We start from the raw sequence: 22,668 nt of genomic DNA, 5'->3' as shown, positions 1-22,668 counted from the left end.
TGTCTTCTTTGGAAGTCCTGTAATGTTTACAATGCCTAAGTTTTATTGGTCTTGTTCTCTACTGTTTTGTCCAACTTTATAATATCTAATAAGATAGACAATTCTTTTTGAGGAAACAAGGGACAACGTTGATAACCATTGTTGATAAACTTGTACTCTGTTCTACACCATGTGCTACGTCTATCCTTGGTATTGACTGACAGCTTTGTTTTGCCATATTTGACTGTATTCTTCCCCCCCCCAAAGAAAGTAATAAGCACTAAGGAGTAATAAAATCCAAGATGTGTAAATTTTGTTGTAAAAAAGAGAGGGAAAAAAAAAAGAAAAGGAGCTCTAACGGATATAACAGCAAGTGTGTTTGGGGGTGTTAAATAGCTGACTTTATCAATGTTTTTGGAACATTGAACACAGCTGTTTGCAGTCTCCCTGTTTGAATGTCCACCTTGTGTTCTTTGATACAGTGATTTGAGGAACTATTTTCAAGAAAATAGTGTGTAATCTACTAGCAGGTAATTTCTTACTGTTATGGTTTTTTGTTTTGTTTTGTTTTGTTTTGTTTTGTAGTTCTGTATTGCGTGTACCCTTACGCCGCTTTGGTTTGTTTTGTGTTTTTCTCTTTTTCCTCTTAAATAAAAAAAAAAAAGATAAGGTGGTTGAGTGTATTTGTAGTTGTGGTTGTATCTTCTAATCTATTCCATTGATCTTTGGCTCTGTTTTGATTCCAATACCATGTTGATTTTACTACTGTTGCTTTGTAGTATAACTTCAAGTCGGGGATTGTGATGTCTCATGCTTTGCCTTTGCTGCTCATAAATGTCTTTGCTATTCTAGGTCTCTTTTAGCTCCAGATGAATTTTAGGATTGATTTCTCTAGATATATGAGGTATGTTGTTGGTATTTTTATTGGGATTGTATTGAATCTGTATAGGAGTTTTGGGAGAATGGCCATTTCCACAATATTTATTCTTTGTATCCATGAGCAAGGGATGTCTTTCCATTTTATGAGATCCTCTTCAATTTCTTTTTTCAGTGTAATATAATTTTCCCTGTGTAGGTCTTTCACTTCTTTCGTGAGACTAATTCCTAAATATTTGATATTTTTGGTTGCTAGTGTGAAGGGTGTGGCTTCTCTTATTTTCTCTGTGAGTTTCTTGTTAGTGTAGAAGAATGCTATTGAATTTTGAGTGTTGATTTTGTACCCAGTTACATTACTGAATTTATTTATTATATCTAAGAGTCTTTCAATGGAGTTTAGGAGATTTTCTATGTAGAGTATCATGTCATGTGCAAACAATGAAAATTTAACTTCTTCTTTTCCTATCTGTACCCCTTTAATTTCTCTCTCCTGTCTAATTGCCCTGACTAGTATTTCCAGTGCTATATTAAATATGAGTGGTGATAAAGGACATCCTTGTCTTGTGCCTGATTTTAAAATAAAGGGCTTCAATTTTGGGCCACTTAGTATGATATTGCCTGTTGGTTTGTAGTAGATTGCCTTTATTAAATTGAGGTAAAGAGCATATATTCCAATTTTATGTAAAGTTCTTACCATGAATGAATGTTGGACCTTATTAAAAGCTTTTTCTGCATCTATAGAAATGATCATGTGCTTCATTACTTTTGGCTTTATTGATATGGTGCAATACATTTATTGGTTTACGTATGTTGAAACATCCCTGCATGTCTGGGGTGAATCCCAATTGGTCATGGTGTATAATCTCCTTGATGATTTGCTGCATCCTATTTGTTAATATTTTATTGAGGATTTTTGCATCTGTGTTCATTAGGGAGATTGGTCTATAGTTCTCTTTTTCAGATGGGTCTTTCTCAGGTTTTGGTACTAGAGTAATATTTGCTTCCAGGAAAGACTTAGGAAGGATTGCTTCCCTTTCAATTTCATTGAAGAGTTTGAGAAATGTTGGCATTAGAACTTCTTCATATAGAATTCTGTAGTGAATCCATCTGGGTCTGGGCTCTTCTTTGTAAGTAAGGACTTAATTACATTTTCAATTTCATTAATAGAAATTGGGTTATTCAATAGTTTTACATCCTCTTGATCTTGCTTTGGTACTTCATATATTTCTAGGAATCTGTCTGTGTTATCAAAACTTTGAAAGTAGAGATTTTCGAAATAGGTGTTTATGATCGTCTGTATTTCTATAGAGTCTGTAGTGATTTCAAATTTTTCATTTCTTATTGCATGAATTTGAGCTTTTTCTTCCCATTTTTAAATAAGGTTGGCTAGGGGCTTATCAATTTTATTTATTCTTTCCAAGTACCAACTCTTTGATTCATTTATTCTTTGGATTGTTTTCTTAGTCTCTATTGTGTTGATTTCTGCTCTGATTTTTATTATTTCTTCTCTTCTTTTGGCTTTGGGCTCGACTTGCTCACTTTTTCTAGCTGTTTGAGGTGTAGAATGAGGTTATTTATTTGTATTCCTTCTCTTTTCCTGATGTGGAATCTCAGTGCAATAAATTTTCCTCTGAGGACGTCTTTCATTACATCCCACAGATTCTGGTAAGTTGTGTTTGGATTTTCATTTGCTTGTAGGTATTGTTTAATTTCTTCTTTAATTCCCATGTGACTCACTGCTTATTCAAGAGTGTGTTATTCAATTTCCATGTTTTTGTGGGATTGTTGCTTATCTTGTATCATTAATTTCTAATTTCAAAGCGGTATGATCCGATAACATGCAAGGGGTAATTTCAACTCTTTTGCATTTACTTTAATATGTTCGGTGATCTAATATATGGCCTATTTTAGAGAATGACCCATGCACTGCTGAGAAGAATGTGTATTCTGATGTTCTTGGATGGAACACTCTGTATATGTATATCAAGTCCATTTATTCATAGGTGTGATTCAGTTCTGTTATTTGTTTGTTGATTTTCTGTCTGGTTGATCTGAGCCTTGGTGCCCATGGTGTGTTAAGGTCTCTTGTTACAACTGTTTTATTGATAATTTGATTTTTCAGTTCTGTTAATACTTGTTTTATGTAACTGCGTGCTCTGGAATTTGGTGCATATATATTTAAGATAGTTATGTCTTCCTCTTCAAATTTTCCCCAAACAAGTATGTAGTAACTTTCTTTGTCTCTTCTTATCACTGTTGGTTTAAAGTTCACATTGTCTGCAAACAAAATGGCTATTCCTTATTTGGGGGGGGGGGGTTCCTGTTGCGTGAAGTACTGTTTTCCATCCTTTGATTTTTAGTCTGTGAGTATCCTTTTGAGTTAGATGGGTTTCTTGTAGACAGCATATAGATGGATTTTGTTTCTTGATCCATTCTGCTAGTCTGTTTCTTTTGATTGGTGCATTGAGACCATTTACATTAATGGTTATAACTGTTATATGCTGGTTCATTGTTGACATATTACCTCTCTGCTGTTGCATCTTTATCTTTCTGTTCTGTTTAATTATGTCCTTTGCTTGGTGGTTTTTTCCTTTGTGTATCTAAACTGTCTCTCAATATTTTTTGTAGGGTTGGCTTGGTGATCATGAAGTTCTTCAACTGTTCTTTGTCATGGAAGTATCTTATTTCTCCATCAATTTTGAAGGACAGTTTTGCAGGGTACAGTCTAGGTTGGAAATCATTTTACTTTAGGATCTGGAATACTTCACTCCATGCTCTTCTTGACTTTATTGTTTGTGCTGAGAAATCTGCTGTTATTCTGATATATTTTCCTTTATGAGTGATCTGCCTTTTCTATCTGACAGCTTTTAATATTCTATTCTTATATTGGATTTCTGGGATGGTGATTATTATATGTCTGCATGTAGTTTTATTGTGGTTATGACTATTTGAAGTTCTGTATGCTTCACTGATCCCTGATGTTGGTTTCTGATCTCATGTTTGGAAAAATTTCAGCTATTACTTCTCTAAATATCCTCTTTACATCCTTTATGTCATGCATTTCATTTTCATCAATCCCTATCAATCTTGTTGGTGTTTTTGCATCATCTTGCAGTTATTGAATTGTTATTTCCTGATTCTTTGTGATTTTTAAAAGATCTTTGCCCTCCTGTTCACTAGCTACAATCTTGGCTTCAAAGTCGGAAATTTATCTTCACTTTCATTGAGGCAGTTTTTACAGCTTTCAGTGGAATTTTTTATTTCCTATATATCTCTGTGCATCTTCTTTATATATTCTTTTTGTTTTTTATATTGCTTATCTAGGGACTCTATCTTTTGTTTAGTTCCTCCAAGTTTTTGAATTTGTTTTCTTTAGATATATTCAGCTTCTCTTTCATTTCTTTTATCATTTCTTCTTTTACCTGGGAGATTATTTCTAGTTTGAATTCCTCTAAAGATTCCTAGAGTTGCTTATTTATTGCCATTATGTCTTGCTATTATGTCTGATATTTGAGTGTACACCATATATTTTCTTCTATGTGTATCGCTCCTAAGGTTTCTTTGGATGGGCTAGAGGTTTCAGATTGTAATTTGGTCTTTTGTTTTGTCATTTTCCTATATTTCTGTGTTTCAAGTGTTTAGAGTGTTATTCTAAGGCTTCCTCGGGGTCTGTTGGAAATCCTCTTCTATGCGCTCAGCTCCTGGGACTCTGGCATCCAGTTCCCTAGATTGATATAGGTTCACTGGGGGTGGAGCAGGCTGCCTCAAGCCCAGCCTCTTAAACCCATGGCACCCACCTGCTTGTTTAGAGTCTGCCAAGCACTTCTGGGAGAGGGGAGGTTGATGCAGGCACCCCACACCTGCCGCACTGCTCCAGTGCACCCAGAAGCTGTGAGGTTTCCTGGCAGGGGCCAAGACAGGATCCCACACTAGCTGGACTCAAGGGAAAGTGCATGGGGCACTTATATCTGTCTGCGAGGCCTCTGGAACAAGTGGAGCCCGCCTGCTTGCTTAGAACTCCACAGTCCACCAAGCACAGCTGGGAACAGGGAGGCCAATGCCAGCACCCCAGACCCACCAAACTGCTTCAGTGCACCTGGAAGCCGCGAGGGTCCCAAACAAGCGACTCAGGGAAAGTGAGTGGGGCACTTATGCCAGGTCGCCGAGCCTCTGGAACCGTTGTTGCCTGCCTGCTTGCTTAGAACTCCACAGTCTGCCAAGCAATGCCAGGAACCAGGAGGCCAATGCCTGCACTCTGGACCCGCTGAGTTGATCCAGTGAATCCAGAAGCTGGGAGGGACGGCATTTTATTTTTCTAAGTCTTGTCAATGAACATTCGTTGTGGTTTGGGGGCAGAGGAACTGCTGACTAAATCATGTGACCTCTTTGCCTTCTCTCCCTTATAGATAAGAGCCAAAGCCTCTGCTTTCAGAAAATACATGAGACTCGGGATAGAACCCCTCCTTATTTCAAAATTCAGGTAATTACTTTAGATTTACACCAATATTACCTTAAAGTCAAAGCATTGATGAGATGAAGGTAAGATATTGTTTCCCAGGCAACAGAGGAGCCTCTGGGACTTCACCCTTCTTCCTAAAGCATTATAGGGCCATGACACAGAGTCCTAAAGCTAAGAAAACACCCAGAGGATTACTAATGCACTGGTACTGCCAGAGATTCAAACAGAGATGTCTTCTTAGTAAGCACTTGAATATCACAAGCCACACTTTGTGAAATCTTGGGTCTCTGTCCTTCTGCAGGGGACACCCTGCACCAGTTTTCTCTCATTACAGGCATCAAGACATGCCATGGGAAACATTCTGAAAAATGCTCTATAGATCCTAGAGACTTCGCCATTAATGAGGCAGTGAGAATGATGTGACCCAAGCAATCTAAAAAAGGAATAACTTATATACATTTACAACATGGTTTAGGTCCAATGTAAATTAAGGGATCGCTAGAGATAGGTAAGTGACATCAGTTTAAATTAAAACAATATTTTGCAGTCATTTCTAAAGAAAAAAAAAGCGTAAAAAGTGGAATAGTCCCTTATGTTCAGGTTTATCTCTGGAAAAGTCCAGAAACTCTGGTGATTAGTAGCCTCTCAGGAAGAAAAGGATGATATCAATGATGATCTTGTCTTCAGATGCCCACCAGTCTCTCTGGGGAGCATGGATCTCTCCCATCAGCTTATTGAAAACAACCAGATTCGGAGAGTCCTCAACCTCTGCTTTGTAATATTTAGGCAGTACTCAAGAACTCCACCAGAGAATAACAATCCAATATTTTCAAAGATCCTAATAGGTTTTTCCATTACCCAGTTGGAAAAACCTAATCGGTTTTTCCATTACCCAGTTGCTGGACACGCCTTTCTGTGTTCAACAGCTGAGATCAAAAGAAAGGATGAGCTGGGGATTTAGCTAAGTGGTACAAATCCCTGCTTGGCAAGTACAAGGTCATGAGCTCAATCCCCAGTACCAAAAGAGAGAGAGACAGAAAGAGAGCAGTGCCAGGGCAGGAGCACTTAGAAATTTTTTTTAGAGAATCAAAAGCTGTCTGGCATTCCGAACTCCATTCCAGTGAGGGACTGACTCCTCCTTTCAAAACCTCATATAGGGGATTTGCAATGGATGCAAAGTTGTGAACCCAGAAGCAACAGTATCCAACTCTCTCCAGAAACTCCCTAATCTTTTCTGAATGAGGGCTTCTTTAGAGCCTGGATTGCCTGGATATGAGAGGCTGACAGCTAGCATGTCCCATTCTTTAACACAAATGCCAAAAACTTTACAGTTTGTACACAAATTTGAGGCTTTCTTTTTGACACTTGATATCCCTTATTTAGGAGCAGCCCCAAAAACCTCTTTGTTCCTTCCTGACTCAGCTCTTGTGACTCAGAAGCTATAAACAAGTCATCAACATATTGTAACAAAGAAATATCAGAATTTTCTTGGCTAAAAGGCACCAGACCTTTGGATAAGACCTCCCCACAAAATTGATTGGGGAGTTCTTAAATCTTTGAGGAATCCTTGTCCAGTACTCACTCACAGGTACTCACACTGACACGTTTGTCCCCCTCTCCAAGGTTCCTCCCATTCAAAAGCAAATATTTCTGGAGACCTAAAGACAAAAGAATACAAAAGAAAACATTTTTTAAGTCTAACACAGTATATCAAGTGTAACCAGGTAGAAGTAAACTAAGCAAAGTATAAGGCTTTCAGACAGTAGGGTGGTGGGTAACAACCAAAGTGTTTACAGCTCACGAGTCCTAGACTGGTCTATGTTCATTTGTCCCAGGCTTTTAAACTGGTAGAAAAGAAGTATTCTGTGGGGACTGACACTCCTTATGCCTCAAGTAGCCTCTGCCAATGAGGTTTACTCTCTTTTTGAGCCTTCATATTCATGGGGTATTGTTTCATATGAACCAGTTTTGCATGTCCACTGGCTCCACTGGGGACACATATGCTGTTCACTGGCCAAGACCATGGTGAATAGTTGGGCCCAAGAAGGGAGCACAAGATGCTCTGGTATCTGTTCTTCCAAATCTAAGATGTGATATTCCTGCATAGGAAGGATAACAGTGATAACATAAATCTCTGGAGGGACTTTCTCACCAAGAGTTAGCATGGTTTCCTGAGGAGTAAAAGCAATCTGAGCTCACAGATTGTGAAAGAAGTCTTGGCCCAGGAGGGGGAAGGACATTTGGACATAAATACAAAAGAATGACTAAGCACTTGTGTTCCAAAATGTACCTATCGCAGTGCACTACAGGAATATGTTGAACACTGGCCAGTTGTTTCTGGTACATATATCTTTTCCCCTACTGGCTGGGTAGCTGCAGATATATCCATGCCAGTGTTCACCAGGAATCTAATAGGCTTTACCTCTAGATTTGTGGCTAACATGGGTTCCCTGGGCCTGAGAAACAGAGACTCATGACCTTTTCATTCTGAAACTTCCACTGAATCCATCACAAACACTTCCTTTTCTTCTTTCCATAGCAGCTTTAGACATTGTAACTTGAAGTGTCTCTTTCCCTTGCAATAGGCACATTGGTCTGGGACTATAAGCAGGACGCAGCCTCCCTGGAAGGCTACTCTACTTCCTCCTTCTTTCCTCTGGATCCTGACTGAGCCACTCCTTTGTAAACTGCCATCATCACTTCCATCTGTTCTTCCTGAGGTTTGCACCTCTTTTCTTCTCTGTTATAATACACCTTCTGGGCTACCTCAATCATACCTCAAGTGAGTCACAATCATTCCTAAAAATGCATCTAGTTTTTGTAAATTGTGGCATACATCGGAGCCATCTGACATACCACAAAGTCATGTTAACAATGCAGGTGTTCTTGGGTGCTTGTGAGTTGAGTAGCATGCATTTTTGATAGGCCTCCAGGAGGTACTTTAAGAATGCAGTGGGGCATTACCTGGCTACAATACACTTCTATCACTTTATTTCAATTGGTGGGGTGATAAGTAGCCACAAGGGTCTCTTTTCTCATGGCCTGGTGGTATGCCTGTATTTGCTGAGCACCCAGATCATCATTTGGGTCCCAGTCTGGTAATTGCTGAGCCACTGCCTTACATGAGCCACTGCCGCTGCCTTACCTTGTTCAGTTTCCCATAGTCTCTGATCTCACTTGATCCACTGTCTGTGCTCTCTCTCTCTCTCTCTCTCTCTCTCTCTCTCTCTCTCTCTCTGTATGTGTGTGTGTGTGTGTGTGTGTGTGTGTGTGTGTGTCTGTCTGTCTGTCTCTTTTCCCTGAGGAAAACAGGGTTAACAACAGTTGCTGACAATCATCCCAACTAGGGAAATGTGTTTTAAACACTGAATCCACTAAAGTAATCAGAGCCCAAGGATTCTCTATAAAAGGGAGATTCTGAGGCTTCCAATTGTACAACTCATTAATGCTAAAAGAAACATAACCCAAAACAGACCAGATACTCCCTTCCACTCCTAGAAAGGCTGTCTGCCAGAAGGTCAAAACTGGAACTGCATCTGAGAAAGATACTTCCTTATCCAGAGAGGCGGAATCTTCCATGGACTCTGGAGATGGTCACTTGATGGGGATGGTCCTTGCAGGGTCAGCAAGGAGCACAGAGGGTGGTAGCAACGAAGTGAGTAGAGGTTAGAGTCATCCTCTTTTGAGGCAAAGGCAAGACAGATGATTTTGCCCCAGAGAATTTTCCTTTTGTTACCAACACTGACTTAGGTGATCTACAAGCACACATTTTACACCATGGAAATAATGCTCAAACTACACACAGCCAGGTGTCTATATAGGAAATTTAACCTGGGTGCCCTGGCTTCCCAGTGACAAAGTTGCACATTTCAATGGCTACCTGAGGATCGAGCATCACCTCTAATGACCACCCCATATCAAAAAGGCTGTTCCAGCCTGCACAGAGTATGGAGCTTTCCTCATTTCATCTTTACCTCATACTCACTTTTATACTTATCAAAAATTTTAACCCTACAGTCCAAGACAATTAGCTTGCTGTCATCTGAACTCATTGTGGCCTAAGAACAAAATAGAAGCAGCCTACCTAAGCAAGTCTTCCATCCCTCACTCAGCCAACAGTGCAAACGGCCACAAGAATCCCTTTTCTAAGGCTAAGGCTAGCGAAGTTTTAAAAGATGCATGTTTCTGCAGTAATGTTCAGGACATGGGCTGGATGCTCCAGAGTCTCCAAGTGCAAGATTGTGAGAGGCAGAAAAACCAAGAGGAGGGTGATCACCAATACTCCAAGTCAAGTGATAGATTGAACAGTGATCTGAAATTCTGGGTGCGTTGGTGTCGGGGGCCAACACAGACACACAAAAAAGCAGACAACCCCAGGAAGTGGTTACCACTCCCAAATGAGAAACTGGAACAAATTCAGAGACCAACTTTGAGCAAACACATGGCCAAACCAAGACTTAATAATCACTGCATCCTGTGACTTGGAACCCACTAATTTAACCAAATGCGAGCTCAAGGAATCAAGTCCCTGAATGAGTCCACAACAAATACTAAATGAAACCAAATTTCCAAATGTTTACCCAGGTCAGGAGACAAGCTCTGTTGTTCCATCGTGCAGCTGTGTTAGCTGTGTTACCCTGCCTCACAGTCGTTCAAGGAGCCTAGCTGAAATCAGCCAAGCTACCCTGCCACCTGAAGACCAACTGCCAAGGTGAGGAGGAATGGGCCCTCCTCAAACAAGGACCAGCCCATGAGTAACTAATGGGAGCTCCAAATGTAGTGGCAGAAGACATGAAAGAGACCCTCAAAGATGTACAGAATGGATACAACCAAGCTTTATTAGCCAGTAGAAGGCATGGTCAGCGATAAGCCAAGACACATTGACCACCAGGCTTTGTTCTCATGAGTTTTTATACACTTAACAAGCTCCTCAGTAACCATAGAAATCACATGTCTTCATTTGGAATTTGACAGGAGAGACATAAGTTCTTTCTCAAACATCAGGGTCATTAATCAAACAGGATGGAGGCAAGAATCAATATGTCCATTATTTGCTATAACAGTTTATTCCTCCCTTGTGGTTTTCTGGTTAACTGGGAGGGTGTTGGAGACCACTAGGAAGTGGCTTCAAGCAGGATTTAAATTTTACTAGTTGGCTTTCTATGTTTATCTGTGAGTCTGTCCTAGGCCTAGGCCCCTTGCCTGGTGAAGGGAGCTGATTCATAGTAAGTGAACCTCTATGAATCACTGGTCCTGGCTGAGGCCTGTAGTGGCCTGTGAAGCCAAAGATAACTCAAAGTGCAAGATAAGACCACAGCTGCAGACATGTTGCTCCAATCCCAATTAACAAGATAAAGACTGCAGCTGCAAAAGTTACTCCTACAGTCTAACTTCTACCACATCTTCATGGTACTGCTACTAAGTGGACTTGATTCACTACTTGGAGACATCCTTGAAGTGACTCCCAAGGTCCTGCTCATTGCCTGTGCTTTCCCCAGTTTCTTCTTGGTCCTAATATGAGTGAACTGATCCAGAGAAGTTTTTGTGTTAACCATTGGAGCCTTCAGCTTAATTAAAGTGTTTTGACCCTCCTGGAGCCCTAAAAAATCATACAATTTGTCTCTTCTTATTTAGCCTCAGCCATACACTCATTTGGAAGACCTAGGATCTAAGTCAGAATCCGATAGGAGGATGTGAGTTCATCTAAAGTTTGAAGGTGTGAGTTCCTCTAAAGTTTTATATTAAATTACAATAGAGTCCTAAAACAAAATGGAGTCACTATAGCCATGTCCTGCTTAAAACAACAGCAACAAAAAAACTACAGATGACCTTGTACCTCATACATAAACGACTTCAATTACTCTTTTTTAATTCCTTCTCTGAAATAAATCTCCCCTAGATCTATAGGCATAATTGGTATTGAGGGGGACCCTAGTCAGAACTTCTTTACTACTGCTCTGCATGTCAGTTCAAGGTTTTGGTGTTAGTGTCTAAACAAAAATCTGGAAAAAGAGGGGCTACCTAAAAATTCTAGAGATAGTCTATCTTCATAGGCAGTTCTCTGTCATTCATTACAAGATATGTAAAATTGACATGTTTTAGTCTTTGATACTGTGATTTGAGCAACTATTTCTAAGATGATAATATGCAATCTATTAATAGGTGATTTCTTACTGTTTTTTTATGTAGTTCTGTATTACGTGTACCCTTATACCGCTTTGTTTTGTTTTGTGTTTTTCTCTTTTTCCTTTTAAAATAAAATTAAAAAAAAAGAAAAAGAAAAATCCAGTGGCTCACAGTGATGCAAGTGGGACAGCCTTGCAGCCCCTCAAAATTCTATTCTTACTCCCAATTCCTGAGGAATTATTCTGGTCCTTCCTCAAGGGATGCAGATAAGCTACATGGAAAGTGATCACTCAAATTTTCAAAAGACTAAAATTCTACTCCTGTAATCACTGAAAGACGTTAGGCTCCTCTTCAAAAGCAGTACTCCAATTCTGTTTTGAGTATAGTTGTCCCCATAAATTGTTGCTGGTACCCTATCTAACAATTGCTCCTGAAAACTTCACCAAACTCTCTTCTGTTAAACAGAAAGCTCAAAAGTTCTGCATATATAGACATTAACTGCTTTCTCATTGTCCTCTGACAGTTTTTCTTCAACTCAGTCATCATCCTACATTACAGAGTATATAATCCGCAGTGTGTAGGACCTACAATCATTTTCAGCAAGAAGTAGCTATATGAACCTAGAGACCACCACTCCTGCGGCAGCCCATAAAGATCTGAGAATTTATATCTCTCTTGGGGAAGTGAGGCAGTAGACTAGGGCATAGCAAATTAGGGCCTGAGCAATTTGTGGTGATCTATCAATCACAGACACTAATTAATAATAGATGTGGAGAACCCATGCACAGAATAAATTCCAAGCCCTGCACCTGATACCAATCTACTGGTATGAGATCAAGGGAGGGGGCTGGAGATTTAGCTCAGTGGCATAAGCACCTGCCTTGCAAGCAGGCGGTTGTGAGTTTGATTCCTGGTACCGATAAAAGCAAAACAAAACAAAAAAAAGAGATCAAGGAGGCTTTTGATGGAACTCTTTAGATCTGACATCAGAACAGTAGTCATTAAGCTGGTGAGTCTCTTCACCAGCCCAACTTGCACTCATTAGGGTTAACTTCTTTTCCCATGTTAAGTAGCACACACTCATTCTGCAGAACACTTATTTTCACAGCAGTTTTCTTTTTGAGCATTTTGATTGCACTTTTTTCTTCTTTTCTTGTTATTTTAATCTTAATAAATATAAATTTTCATGTTCACAAACTGTCCTGTCCAGTTTTTGAATGTACAGTATGTGGATGGAAAGAACCACTGATAACTACAACACATGGTAACAAGTATACAATCACACACATACACACACACACACACACACACACATATGCATGCATGTATGCACACACAGTTTATGTCTATAGTTCAGGTATGTAGAAAAGTAGTAATTTACAATGAAACATCCCATTCCATTCTGACTTTACAGGGTCCATTCCAGTTTTCTCTTTTTGTGAGATAGTAGAAACCAATCTTCCATTATCATTGGTATATTACTGATTTAATCAATACCATTCACAGAGCCAGCTCCCTTCTCATTTGTAGTTGCCTCCTTACCACACCTGGGTTCTCCATAACCTATTCAGGTGATGGCGCTTTTCTGTCTTTCTTGGGGTCCCACAGTCATGCATAGCTACCCTTACACATGAATACCTTCACATCCTCCTTTGACTGTGACCCACTGTGACTCTCACCCAACCCAATGTGTGACCATGTTGTGCCTTACGTACTGGCTTTAGGACTGAATTAGTCAAATAAAAGGAAGAAATTCTATGATTGTTAGTGCCAACAGAAGTTGACAAATTCTTTCACTTTTGCTCCCAAATCAGCTGAAAAATAGTTTGTAGTTATTATTTTTGTTGTTAATTTCAATTGTATTAAGGGATCAGGAAGTTGAAGATTGACTACAAAGAGACATAAGAAAACATGTTTCTAGGGCTGAGGATGTAGATCAGTGGTAAAAGTGCTTATTTAGCATGTGCCTACCCTCCATTCCCAGTGGAAAAAGGCAGAAAAAAGGAAAGAAGGGCATGTTTCCTATTTTCCAGAAACATCTCGGAAGATGATGCTAAATCAAAATTAATAATAAAGTAATGAATACCTCATTTCAGTTACACAAAAGCATACGCTTCAAAAGGCTAGAATTAAATCATGGATGTAGTTTCCAAACTACATCCTCTGAAAAAATTCTACATCCTCTGATAAAAATCAGAGGAATAATTCTCATCAATCTTAACGTACAAATGGGATCAGAAAAAGGGCTCCAGGACCAGTGACTTTGATGACCAAAAATAGCTTCCCTCACAATGTGCACTTTTTAAAGATTACTTTTTTTCAAGAGATATGTTTATTTGAATTTTCAAATAATGCTACTTATATATTACAAATATTTCATACAAATTTTTACTACAATCAGAGCTATAATTCTTGTTCTCATTAAAAATTGTTGTTAAAATTGTTGAGAAATGTTTCCCTTGATCAGAGCTCAAATGCAATTGATGGTACCACTTAGAGACGGATAGAGACAGTCCTGTGAGAATTAGAGAATGTGAACTGACAAGTCTGACACTCATTTTGTTATAACAGATAGATTATACAGATATGGAGCAAGCCAAAGTGTGTACTGAATCCCTCATAACTCTTCAAAGGCAGTTTATGAAGCTCATCTTCATTTGAGTTTTATTCAAAAGTAAATTAAAGCCTTCATAAAGAACATAGCAGAAGTCCATAGATGATCAAGCTCCTCTTATGGTCTCATCCCTTGACACAACCTTCAGAATTATGGGTTTTGCCGGCTGAAGTAGAGCCTCTGAGCCTAACCTCAGAGGGATCTGCAAATATTAAACAAAGATATTTAGAAGCAAAAAATGAAATACAATCACAGAAATAAAATAGAAAAAAGTTATATTATGGAGCATAATTCTTTGTAAACACATATGTTTGCTTATATCTCCTCTTGACTCCCCAAAATAGTACAAATAGAGAAAGTCTGTTAATCAGCACTTGGACTAGTTCTTAAACCACATTCTCCATTCTCTTCAGTGACAAGGATAGAGCCTCATAGTAAGTTTATGATCTCATTAGACCAAAGGGAAAATTTACTAAATTGACATGCAGACTAAGTAGTGCCAGCCTGTAGGTAACTAGGAGCTTACCAGGGCGGATCTGCTCCATTCCAGGTGCACCAGTGGTCTGCTTTCTCCCAATACTATTGCTATCTAGGGACTCTTACCAGACAACTACACAGCTGCCAACACACAAGATAAACACCGCTGCTCTCCTCTTCTCCCACCAATGAAAAAAAAAACTAGAAAACCAAATTGTATGCTTTAATGGAAAGTTATTAATTTAAGTGATAATAACACCCTGAAGTAATCATTAGTAGGCTCTGGAAAAGATGAAGATGGCCTCTCAGAGGAATTTGAGGATTGAAATAGGATTTAAGGATAATATACTCAGGAGGAGAAAAACATGAAGATCCATACACTTATTATGAGAATGTAAAAAATACCTAGTGTATCTGGAGCAGAGCTCCTAAAATATGTGCTCAAGTAGTCAGGATGTCCCTGAGAGGTGAGAGTTCTTCATATCCAGCAGTAAAACTAAAGATTCTTAATCCTTACTACAACTGAGAACTAGTGGAGAGCTCTTACACCTTGACTCTGGTTGAAATATTTTAGGATATCTAAAATTACCCAGGAACTAAGCTCAGGAGATTTTAAAGCTCCTCAGGTATTCCAGGGTAAAACCAGGACTTGAGAATCACTGTCACAAGAAAGCTCCTGTAAGCCTAGCAAAGGAGAGCACCACTTGGGCACTATGCTGATGTAAACATGCACTTTATAGTTTTTTCAGAGCATGTTCCATCTCCACTTCACTTGAAATTGAAATTTAAGACTTCTTAAAAGAATTACACATTACCATATTATGCTAATTTGCATTCACTCTACAAGATCTTTTTGCTGTTCTTTATAATTGTACACAGATTTCCAGCTCCACGATTAAAGGACCCTTGAAATTTGTACCAGCTGCAAATAGATTCTTTTCCCATAGAACAAATTATGAAAATATCCATAAGCATGTTCATATTTGTATACAAACATAATAGTTTTTTAAAAGACCTCCCAAAAAAGCAATATTTATGCAGAAAATTTATTGGCTGACCTGTGTTTCTTTACAGGGATAGAAAGAGAAGTTCTGCAGGAGTCGTATGAGAGCAAGTTTTATGTTCATGAGTGCCATCCTCATGCCAATGCAGTTCCTGGGTCCATTCCCAAAGGGCATGTATATGTAAGGGTCAATATTCTCCTTGTTTTTCTTACTGAACCTGGCAGAAAATAATAGAGAGAAGAATAGGAAGGAGAAAAAAAGATTAAGTTGTGTTATGTACATGCACAAACTCCCAATAATAAATGTAATCATTGTGTACTGCAAGTGCACTAAAACCAAATTTTAAAAAATAATAAGCTGGAGAAACAAAACAAATGAATGAAACAAATGCATAAGAGCTACAAATTTAGAGTTCTCAGCTATACCCCTCAAGCAGGAGTATACAAGCTATTTTGTGGGCTGCTCACCAAAACCCTGCAGTAATTACTTTCCAGTGAGAACTATATGCTAAAGTTCATTTGCACACATCATGCATGCTCTCTAGAAGATTGTAGTTCTGTTGAGATGAGATGGGGTGAATTCTATCTGAAAGAAAATGTATCTCTAAACACTAAAATCTCATTCAAGATGGTAATGTGTTTCCACTCTGAAGGCACACAGGAATTAGGCTGAATGATGACAATGTGTGCTCTCACCTCCACTCACACTTATGTTGGTCAGATGGTCATTGAGGAAGGAGGAAAAAATGATTGTTTTTCCTCTTTTATTCTCCTCCCCTCTCTTTTTTATTAGTTTATCATTATTATTCTTCATACCCACTTCTTCCTTGTTATTATCAAAACTATTTCCCTTTATCTCCTGCTGCACAGAACAGTGAACTTCAGTGAACATGCCCTTACATACAAGGGCAAAGGATGATTCTGTAGTATTATTACCGACTTCTTTGTCTATTTGCTCCACTAGGTTAAATTCTCTATCTTAATAAGTTGTGACAATATGTTCTTGAGACAAACACAAAGACCAATAACCACATATGTTTAGAAGATATCCCTGAGGAAAACACATTTCCTAGGGAAGCCTGGATATTGTGATAAAGCTGTGATAAGAAATCTATAAGCGACTTCTGGAAGAACATGGCAGATAGATAGCAGCAGCTACAGAGGCTCTCTGAGAGACCCAGCTTAGAATCCAGGAATGCTGTGGTACAAGGAATCATAAGCAAGGGAACATACAACCTGCTGACCCAGGAATGAACTAAGCTAAAACAAACTAACTGGAAATCCAATCCTGATGCTATAAGAGGAACAGATAAAATTTCAGGGTAGAAGCTAGAACTCCCACCACTGGAAGCTGTGATCTAAATTTCCTGCTGCCGTTGCTGCGTCCAAATCTGCAGGGCAGGGAGAGAGATGCATGAAAGCTCTGAGAGCAGGAATCTGCAAATGGAGTTGAGAGCAGGATTAGCAGGGAGCCCTACATGGACTTGCAGTGAGTGCGGGGAACGGGGACCCTTTCATAGAGTAGGAGGCTCCAGCAAAGGACGTAATGGGACTGGGAAGACTTGCCAAAACAGGGCACTGCAGTCACTTCAGTCACATATTCCCTTCTCAAGCGGGATTGGTGAGGAGTGCCTGGCCTACATGACGCCACTGACTTAGACCCAGTAGGCTAGCCCAACCCAGGCCCAAGGGCCTGGAGGTGCACCCTAGTGGTGAAGCCTTCAGTAGGTTGACCTGGAGGGGCGGGCCCAGCACAGGCTGCCCAGGTCTGTGTCTCCCTGGTACACTGTAGTGGGCGGGAACACCTAGCCAGCAAAATTCAAACAAACTGTAACCGAAAAAGAGAAAAAAAATTGGGCCTCCTACATTCCCTTGTATGGAAAGAACAAAAAGTATGAGAAGAGGAAGGAACAAGAAAGGGTCCTCAGTCCCCAATCCTGAGAACACTGATCCAGGAAAGGGAAATGCAAAGGAAGACAGAAAACATGCAATATCAGATACGGCACCACTAGACATGAAGCGATATCTCCAGAGCCTCATAGACGAGTTTAAAAATGAAGTATTTAACTAAATAAAGCAAGAGATAAATATAGTTAGAGAAGCAAACCACATGGGAAATATTTCCCAGAGTCAATAACTGGGATCACCTCTTATTAAAAAGTTTCTGCATGTCAAAAGAAATCTCCAGCATAGTGAAAAGAAAACCCACAAACTGGGAAAAAATCTTAGTGAAATTCCCCTCAGACAAAGGATTTCTGTGTAAACATATAAAGAATTTTAAAAAATCAGACCCCAAAATTCAAAGACCCAATCCAAAAGTGGGCATCTGAGATGAATAAACAATTCTCAGATGAAGAAATACAAATGGAAAATAAATATATGAAAAAATGTTCATCATCACTGGTCATTAGAGAAATGGAAATTAAAACCACACTGAGATTTCATCTCACTCCTGAAATAATGGCCAAGATCAAGAAAACAAACAACAACAAATGCTGGAGAGGCTGTGAGGAACAAGGAACTCTCCTGCACTGTTGGTAGGAATGTAGACTAGTGCAACCATTGTGGAGGTCAGTCTGGAGATTTCTCAGAAAACTGGGACTGGAAGCCCCATTTGACCCAGCTATACCACTTCTAGGCATATTCCCAAAAGAACTGAAAGCATCATACCACAGTGATATATGTGCACCCATGTTTATACCAGCACAATTTGTAATAGCCAGATCTTGGAAACAACCTAAGTGTCCATCAACTGAAGAATGGATAAAAAAGGTGTGGTATTTTTATACAATGGAGTACTACTCAGCTATAAAGAATGATCACATTGAGACATTTATAAATACATGGACGCAGCTTGAGACCATAGTCATAAGTGAAATAAATCAAACTCACATGTATAAACACCAAATAGTTTCCCTAGTGTAAGAAATGATAATAATACATAAAAGTATGTGGTAAACATGATTCCCAATCATATTGGTTTGAAGCCATATAATGTTTTCACTCACTAATTGCAATGGTTTTAATCTGGGTTGTTCGATTTTAGTATCTATGATAGTACGAATAGCTATTTTGAAGAAAACAACACAACATCAAAGTGAGTGCTGATTTAATATCATCTTGTTTTGAAGTCCCATCAAGCTGTGGTACATCTGTTTCCATTGGTTTTAACATGTTGTACCTTACTATATTTCACTATATGCTATAGTATAAACAAAATTTTCTATAGGCAAAGAGATAATATAGAAACCGTTGTTCTTTTTCTATTAGCTGGTTCTGAATAACCTGTAATTCTTGCATTCTCTTGAATGGCTTCACACTGTCTTGATATGCTTGATGTTATAGCATACGAAGTTACACTCAAATAATTCAAGGAAAGAGGCACTATGGTGACTACTATTATGTTAAATTATCTGTGGTGAAACACAATAATGCTTAATTGTTCGGTTCTGACCTGCATTGTTCTGTTACAATGTCCTATCTTATCTCAATCTCCCCTCTTTTTTTAAATTAATCTCTATTTTCTCTCATTTTTTTAATTAAGGGAAAACTAAATTTAAAAATAGAGGGACATATTATAGTAACTTTCTTGGTTTTCCTATTAACCTGACTTGAACTCCCCATCTTGTTCTGTCTGATTATTCTATATTCTATTTTGTTTGATAGTATCAAGTTTAAGGGTATCGGCAACCACTTTAAAGGCAATATATCTTATCTAATAATGGGCATCATTATGGGTTGAGTATTATCCTTTTTTTGAAGTCCTGTAAGGTCTCCAGTGTAGGTTTCATTGGTCTTGTTCTGTGCCATTTTGATCAATTCTGTTATACCTGATGATATAGGCAACTCAAATTAAAAATAGCAAGAGGCACAATGGTAACCAACTTTTGATCACGTGGGTATTCTATTTTTGCATCATGTACTATGCCCAGCCTTCTGTTCTGACTCTGTTTTGCTTAGTCACATTTGGTTTTATTCTCTACAAAAGAAAGTAGTAAGAACTGTGGGGGTAATAAAACCCAAAAAGTGTAATTGTTATTGTAAAAAAGAGAGGAAAGGAAGGTGTACTAAGGGATATAACTGCAGGTATGTTCAAGTGTGTAGGATGGAAAACCACATTACTGAGCTTTTGTTGGATCATTGAACGGAACTGTCTACAATGTCACTGTATGAATGTCCACTTTATATGTTTTAATTTTGTAATTTGGACAACTGTTTCTGGGAAGATAATATGTAAGCTATTAACTGGTGATTTCTTACTGTATATTTTTTTCTTGAAATTCTGTATTACTTGTACCCTTTTACTGCTTTGTTTTTTATGTACTTTCTTTTTTTCTCTTTAAATAAAAAAATAGCTAGGAAACATGAAAAATCATCCAATGACTACAAATGAAACAAAGAATAACAGCAGAAGATTGACTGGAGTCAATGAGAAAGCTGCAGATAACAAATATGCCATAAAAACCTCTTCACAGAAGTAACAACAGACAACTTCTCAAACATGGATAAAGAATTTGACCTACACATAAGTGAGGCATATAAAACTTCAATTAACCATGATCAAAATAATCTACTTCAAGGCATATAATTATCAGTATCCCAGACATTCACAACAGAATATTAAAAGCAGAAAATATAAATAAATCTCCTATAATGGAAAACCCATCAGAATCACCTCAGACTTTTCAACATACGCCCACAAATCAAGGAGAAATTGAAGTGATGTATTTCAAGCCCTCAAAAAAAACCTCCAACCCAGATTGATGCACCCTATAAAAATATTTTCAAAACCAATGGAGAAGGTCTGGGGGTTTAGCTCAGTGGCACAAGTGCCTGCCTAACAAGCATGAGGTCACCGAAAGAAAAAAAATCAGTGGAGAAATATGATACTTCTATGACAAGTGACAACTGGAGAAATTCATGGCTATAAAACAAGGTCTCCAAAATGCTCTGAAGGGTATATTAGAAGGAGAAGGTGAAGACCACATGCACAAGAACACCAACTGAAAGAAACTACCAGACAGAACAAGTATTAAACAAAGAGAAATGACATCAAACAAAAAAGGAAAGTAATACGAAAAAGATAAGCCAATGCATATCAGTTAAGGCCGCCAATATTAATGGTCTCATCACTGAAACAGACTGGCACAATGTATCAAGAAACAAGATCCAACAATATGCTGCATTAAAAAAACATACTTAACACAAAAATAATTCATAGTGTGAAAGTCAAAAGATAGAAGACAATAGTCCTTGTGACAGGAACCCAGAAAAAAGCAGCAGTAGCTATTCTACTTTCAGATAATGTGGACTTCAAGCCAAGACTGATCCAAAGAGACAAAGATGTTCACTACACACTAGATAAGAAAAAAAGTCAAAAAGAGATAACAATCATAAAATAAATAATATGCATCAAACACCAGTGCATCCAACTATATAAGATAAATGTTAATGCACATGAAATATCTAACAAGCACTAGTAATTATAATAGAGGAACTTAATAACCCATTGTCACAATTTTATAAATCAACTAGACAAACCCAAACAGGGAAATATCAGAACTAAACCAAATTTGTAAACAAATGGACTTGTTAGATGTCTACAAAGTGTTTCAACTCACAACCTCAAAATACACATTCTTATTAGCTGCACATGGTTCATTCTCCCAATTTGGAAATATATTAGCCCATAAAACATGTTTAAGCTAATGCAGAGTAATTGAAATTATCTCATGCATATTATCTGGCCATAGTGCAATGAAAATGGAAATCAACTGCAAAAGAAATCACAAAACCCCCATAAACACATGGAAATTTATTAAACAACATCCTGCTGAATAGCCAACAAGTCACAGAGGAAATTAAGGAAGCAATTACACAGTATCTACAATGAACAATGCCAAAACAGCATACTAGAACATATGGGACACAGTGAAAGCAAACTTACGAGGGAAATTTATATCAGTGAATCTGTCATGAAAACAGAATGACCTCAAATAAACAACATAACGTTGAACCATAAACTTCTAGACACAAGAACAAATCAAACCCAAACTTGAGTGAGGAAATTAGAAAGAGCAGAGATTAATGGAACTGAGGATAAGAAAACAATACAAAGAATCAATGAGTTAAAGAATTGGTTCTTTGAAAGATTCAAAAAAATCAATATACACTTAGCCAACCTTATCAAAAAATGAAAAAAAGACTCAAATCCAAGCAAAAAGGAATGAGAAAGGTGAAATCACAATGGACCCTGCAGCAGTTCAGAAGGTCATTAATACCTACTTCAAGAACTTGTACTTAAAAAAATGAAAGCACAGAAGAAATGAACATGTTCCTACATACATATGAATCCCCATAACTGAGTCAAGGAGATATAAAAATTCTAAATAACCTGATATCAATCAATGAAATTGAAAATATAGGGGCTGGGGATTTAGCTCAGCAGCGTAAGTGCCTGCCTGGCAAGGACAAGGTCGTGAGTTTGATCCCTGGTACCAAAAAAAATTTAAAATACAATTTTAAATATATAAATAAAGAAAATTCTAGGCCCTTTTGGCATCACTGTTGAATTATACATGAAATTTAGAGAAGATCTAATGCTACTCTAAACATATTCATTGAAAAACTGATAGCTTCTTTAATAAATGGTGTTGGAAAAATTGGCTTTCCACATGCCAAAGCCTGAAAATAGACCTATGCCTATCACCATACACTAAACTAAAATCAAAATACATCAAGGATCTAAATATTAAAAAAAAGTACTAAATCTAATGGAGGACAAAGTAGGCAGAAATCTTGGAGGCACAGGCGTAGGCAGAGAATTCATGAATAAAATGCAAACCACACAGCAAATACTTCAAAGAATCAACATCTGGGATTTCATATTACTAAAAACTTCCTGCACATCAAAAGAAATCACCAACAAAGTGAAAAAGAAAACCCACAGAATGGGAAAGAATTTTAGCCAACTGTCCCTCAGACAAAGAACTTATATCCAGAACATATAAAGAATTGAAAAATATCAAACCGCTCAAATTCAAAGACACCCCCCAAAAAATGGCAGGGAAGATGAACATATAGTTCTCAGATGAAGATATAAAAATGGCAAATCAATACATGAAGCAATGTCCA

At 38.1% G+C, this 22,668-nt stretch overlaps 1 protein-coding gene across 1 annotated transcript in view; it reads right to left on the bottom strand.

The window, feature by feature from the left end:
• Positions 1-13,352: 13,352 nt before the first annotated feature.
• Cyp3a14 (cytochrome P450) overlaps positions 13,353-22,668 on the bottom strand; it is a 46,577-nt gene continuing 37,261 nt past the window's right edge. Inside the window, 2 exon segments of the mRNA NM_001173116.1 lie at positions 13,353-14,256; positions 15,590-15,752. Coding sequence (NP_001166587.1) covers positions 14,161-14,256; positions 15,590-15,752 — 259 coding nt within the window. The 3' untranslated portion in view covers positions 13,353-14,160.

This window comes from Cavia porcellus, unplaced genomic scaffold (genome assembly GCF_034190915.1).
Source record: "Cavia porcellus strain 051 isolate PalLab524CR breed Dunkin Hartley unplaced genomic scaffold, mCavPor4.1 scaffold_23, whole genome shotgun sequence".
Taxonomy (NCBI): Eukaryota; Metazoa; Chordata; class Mammalia; order Rodentia; family Caviidae; genus Cavia; species Cavia porcellus.
The sequence above is the reverse complement of the archived record's forward strand: the minus strand, read 5'-3'. Positions and strand labels throughout refer to the sequence as shown.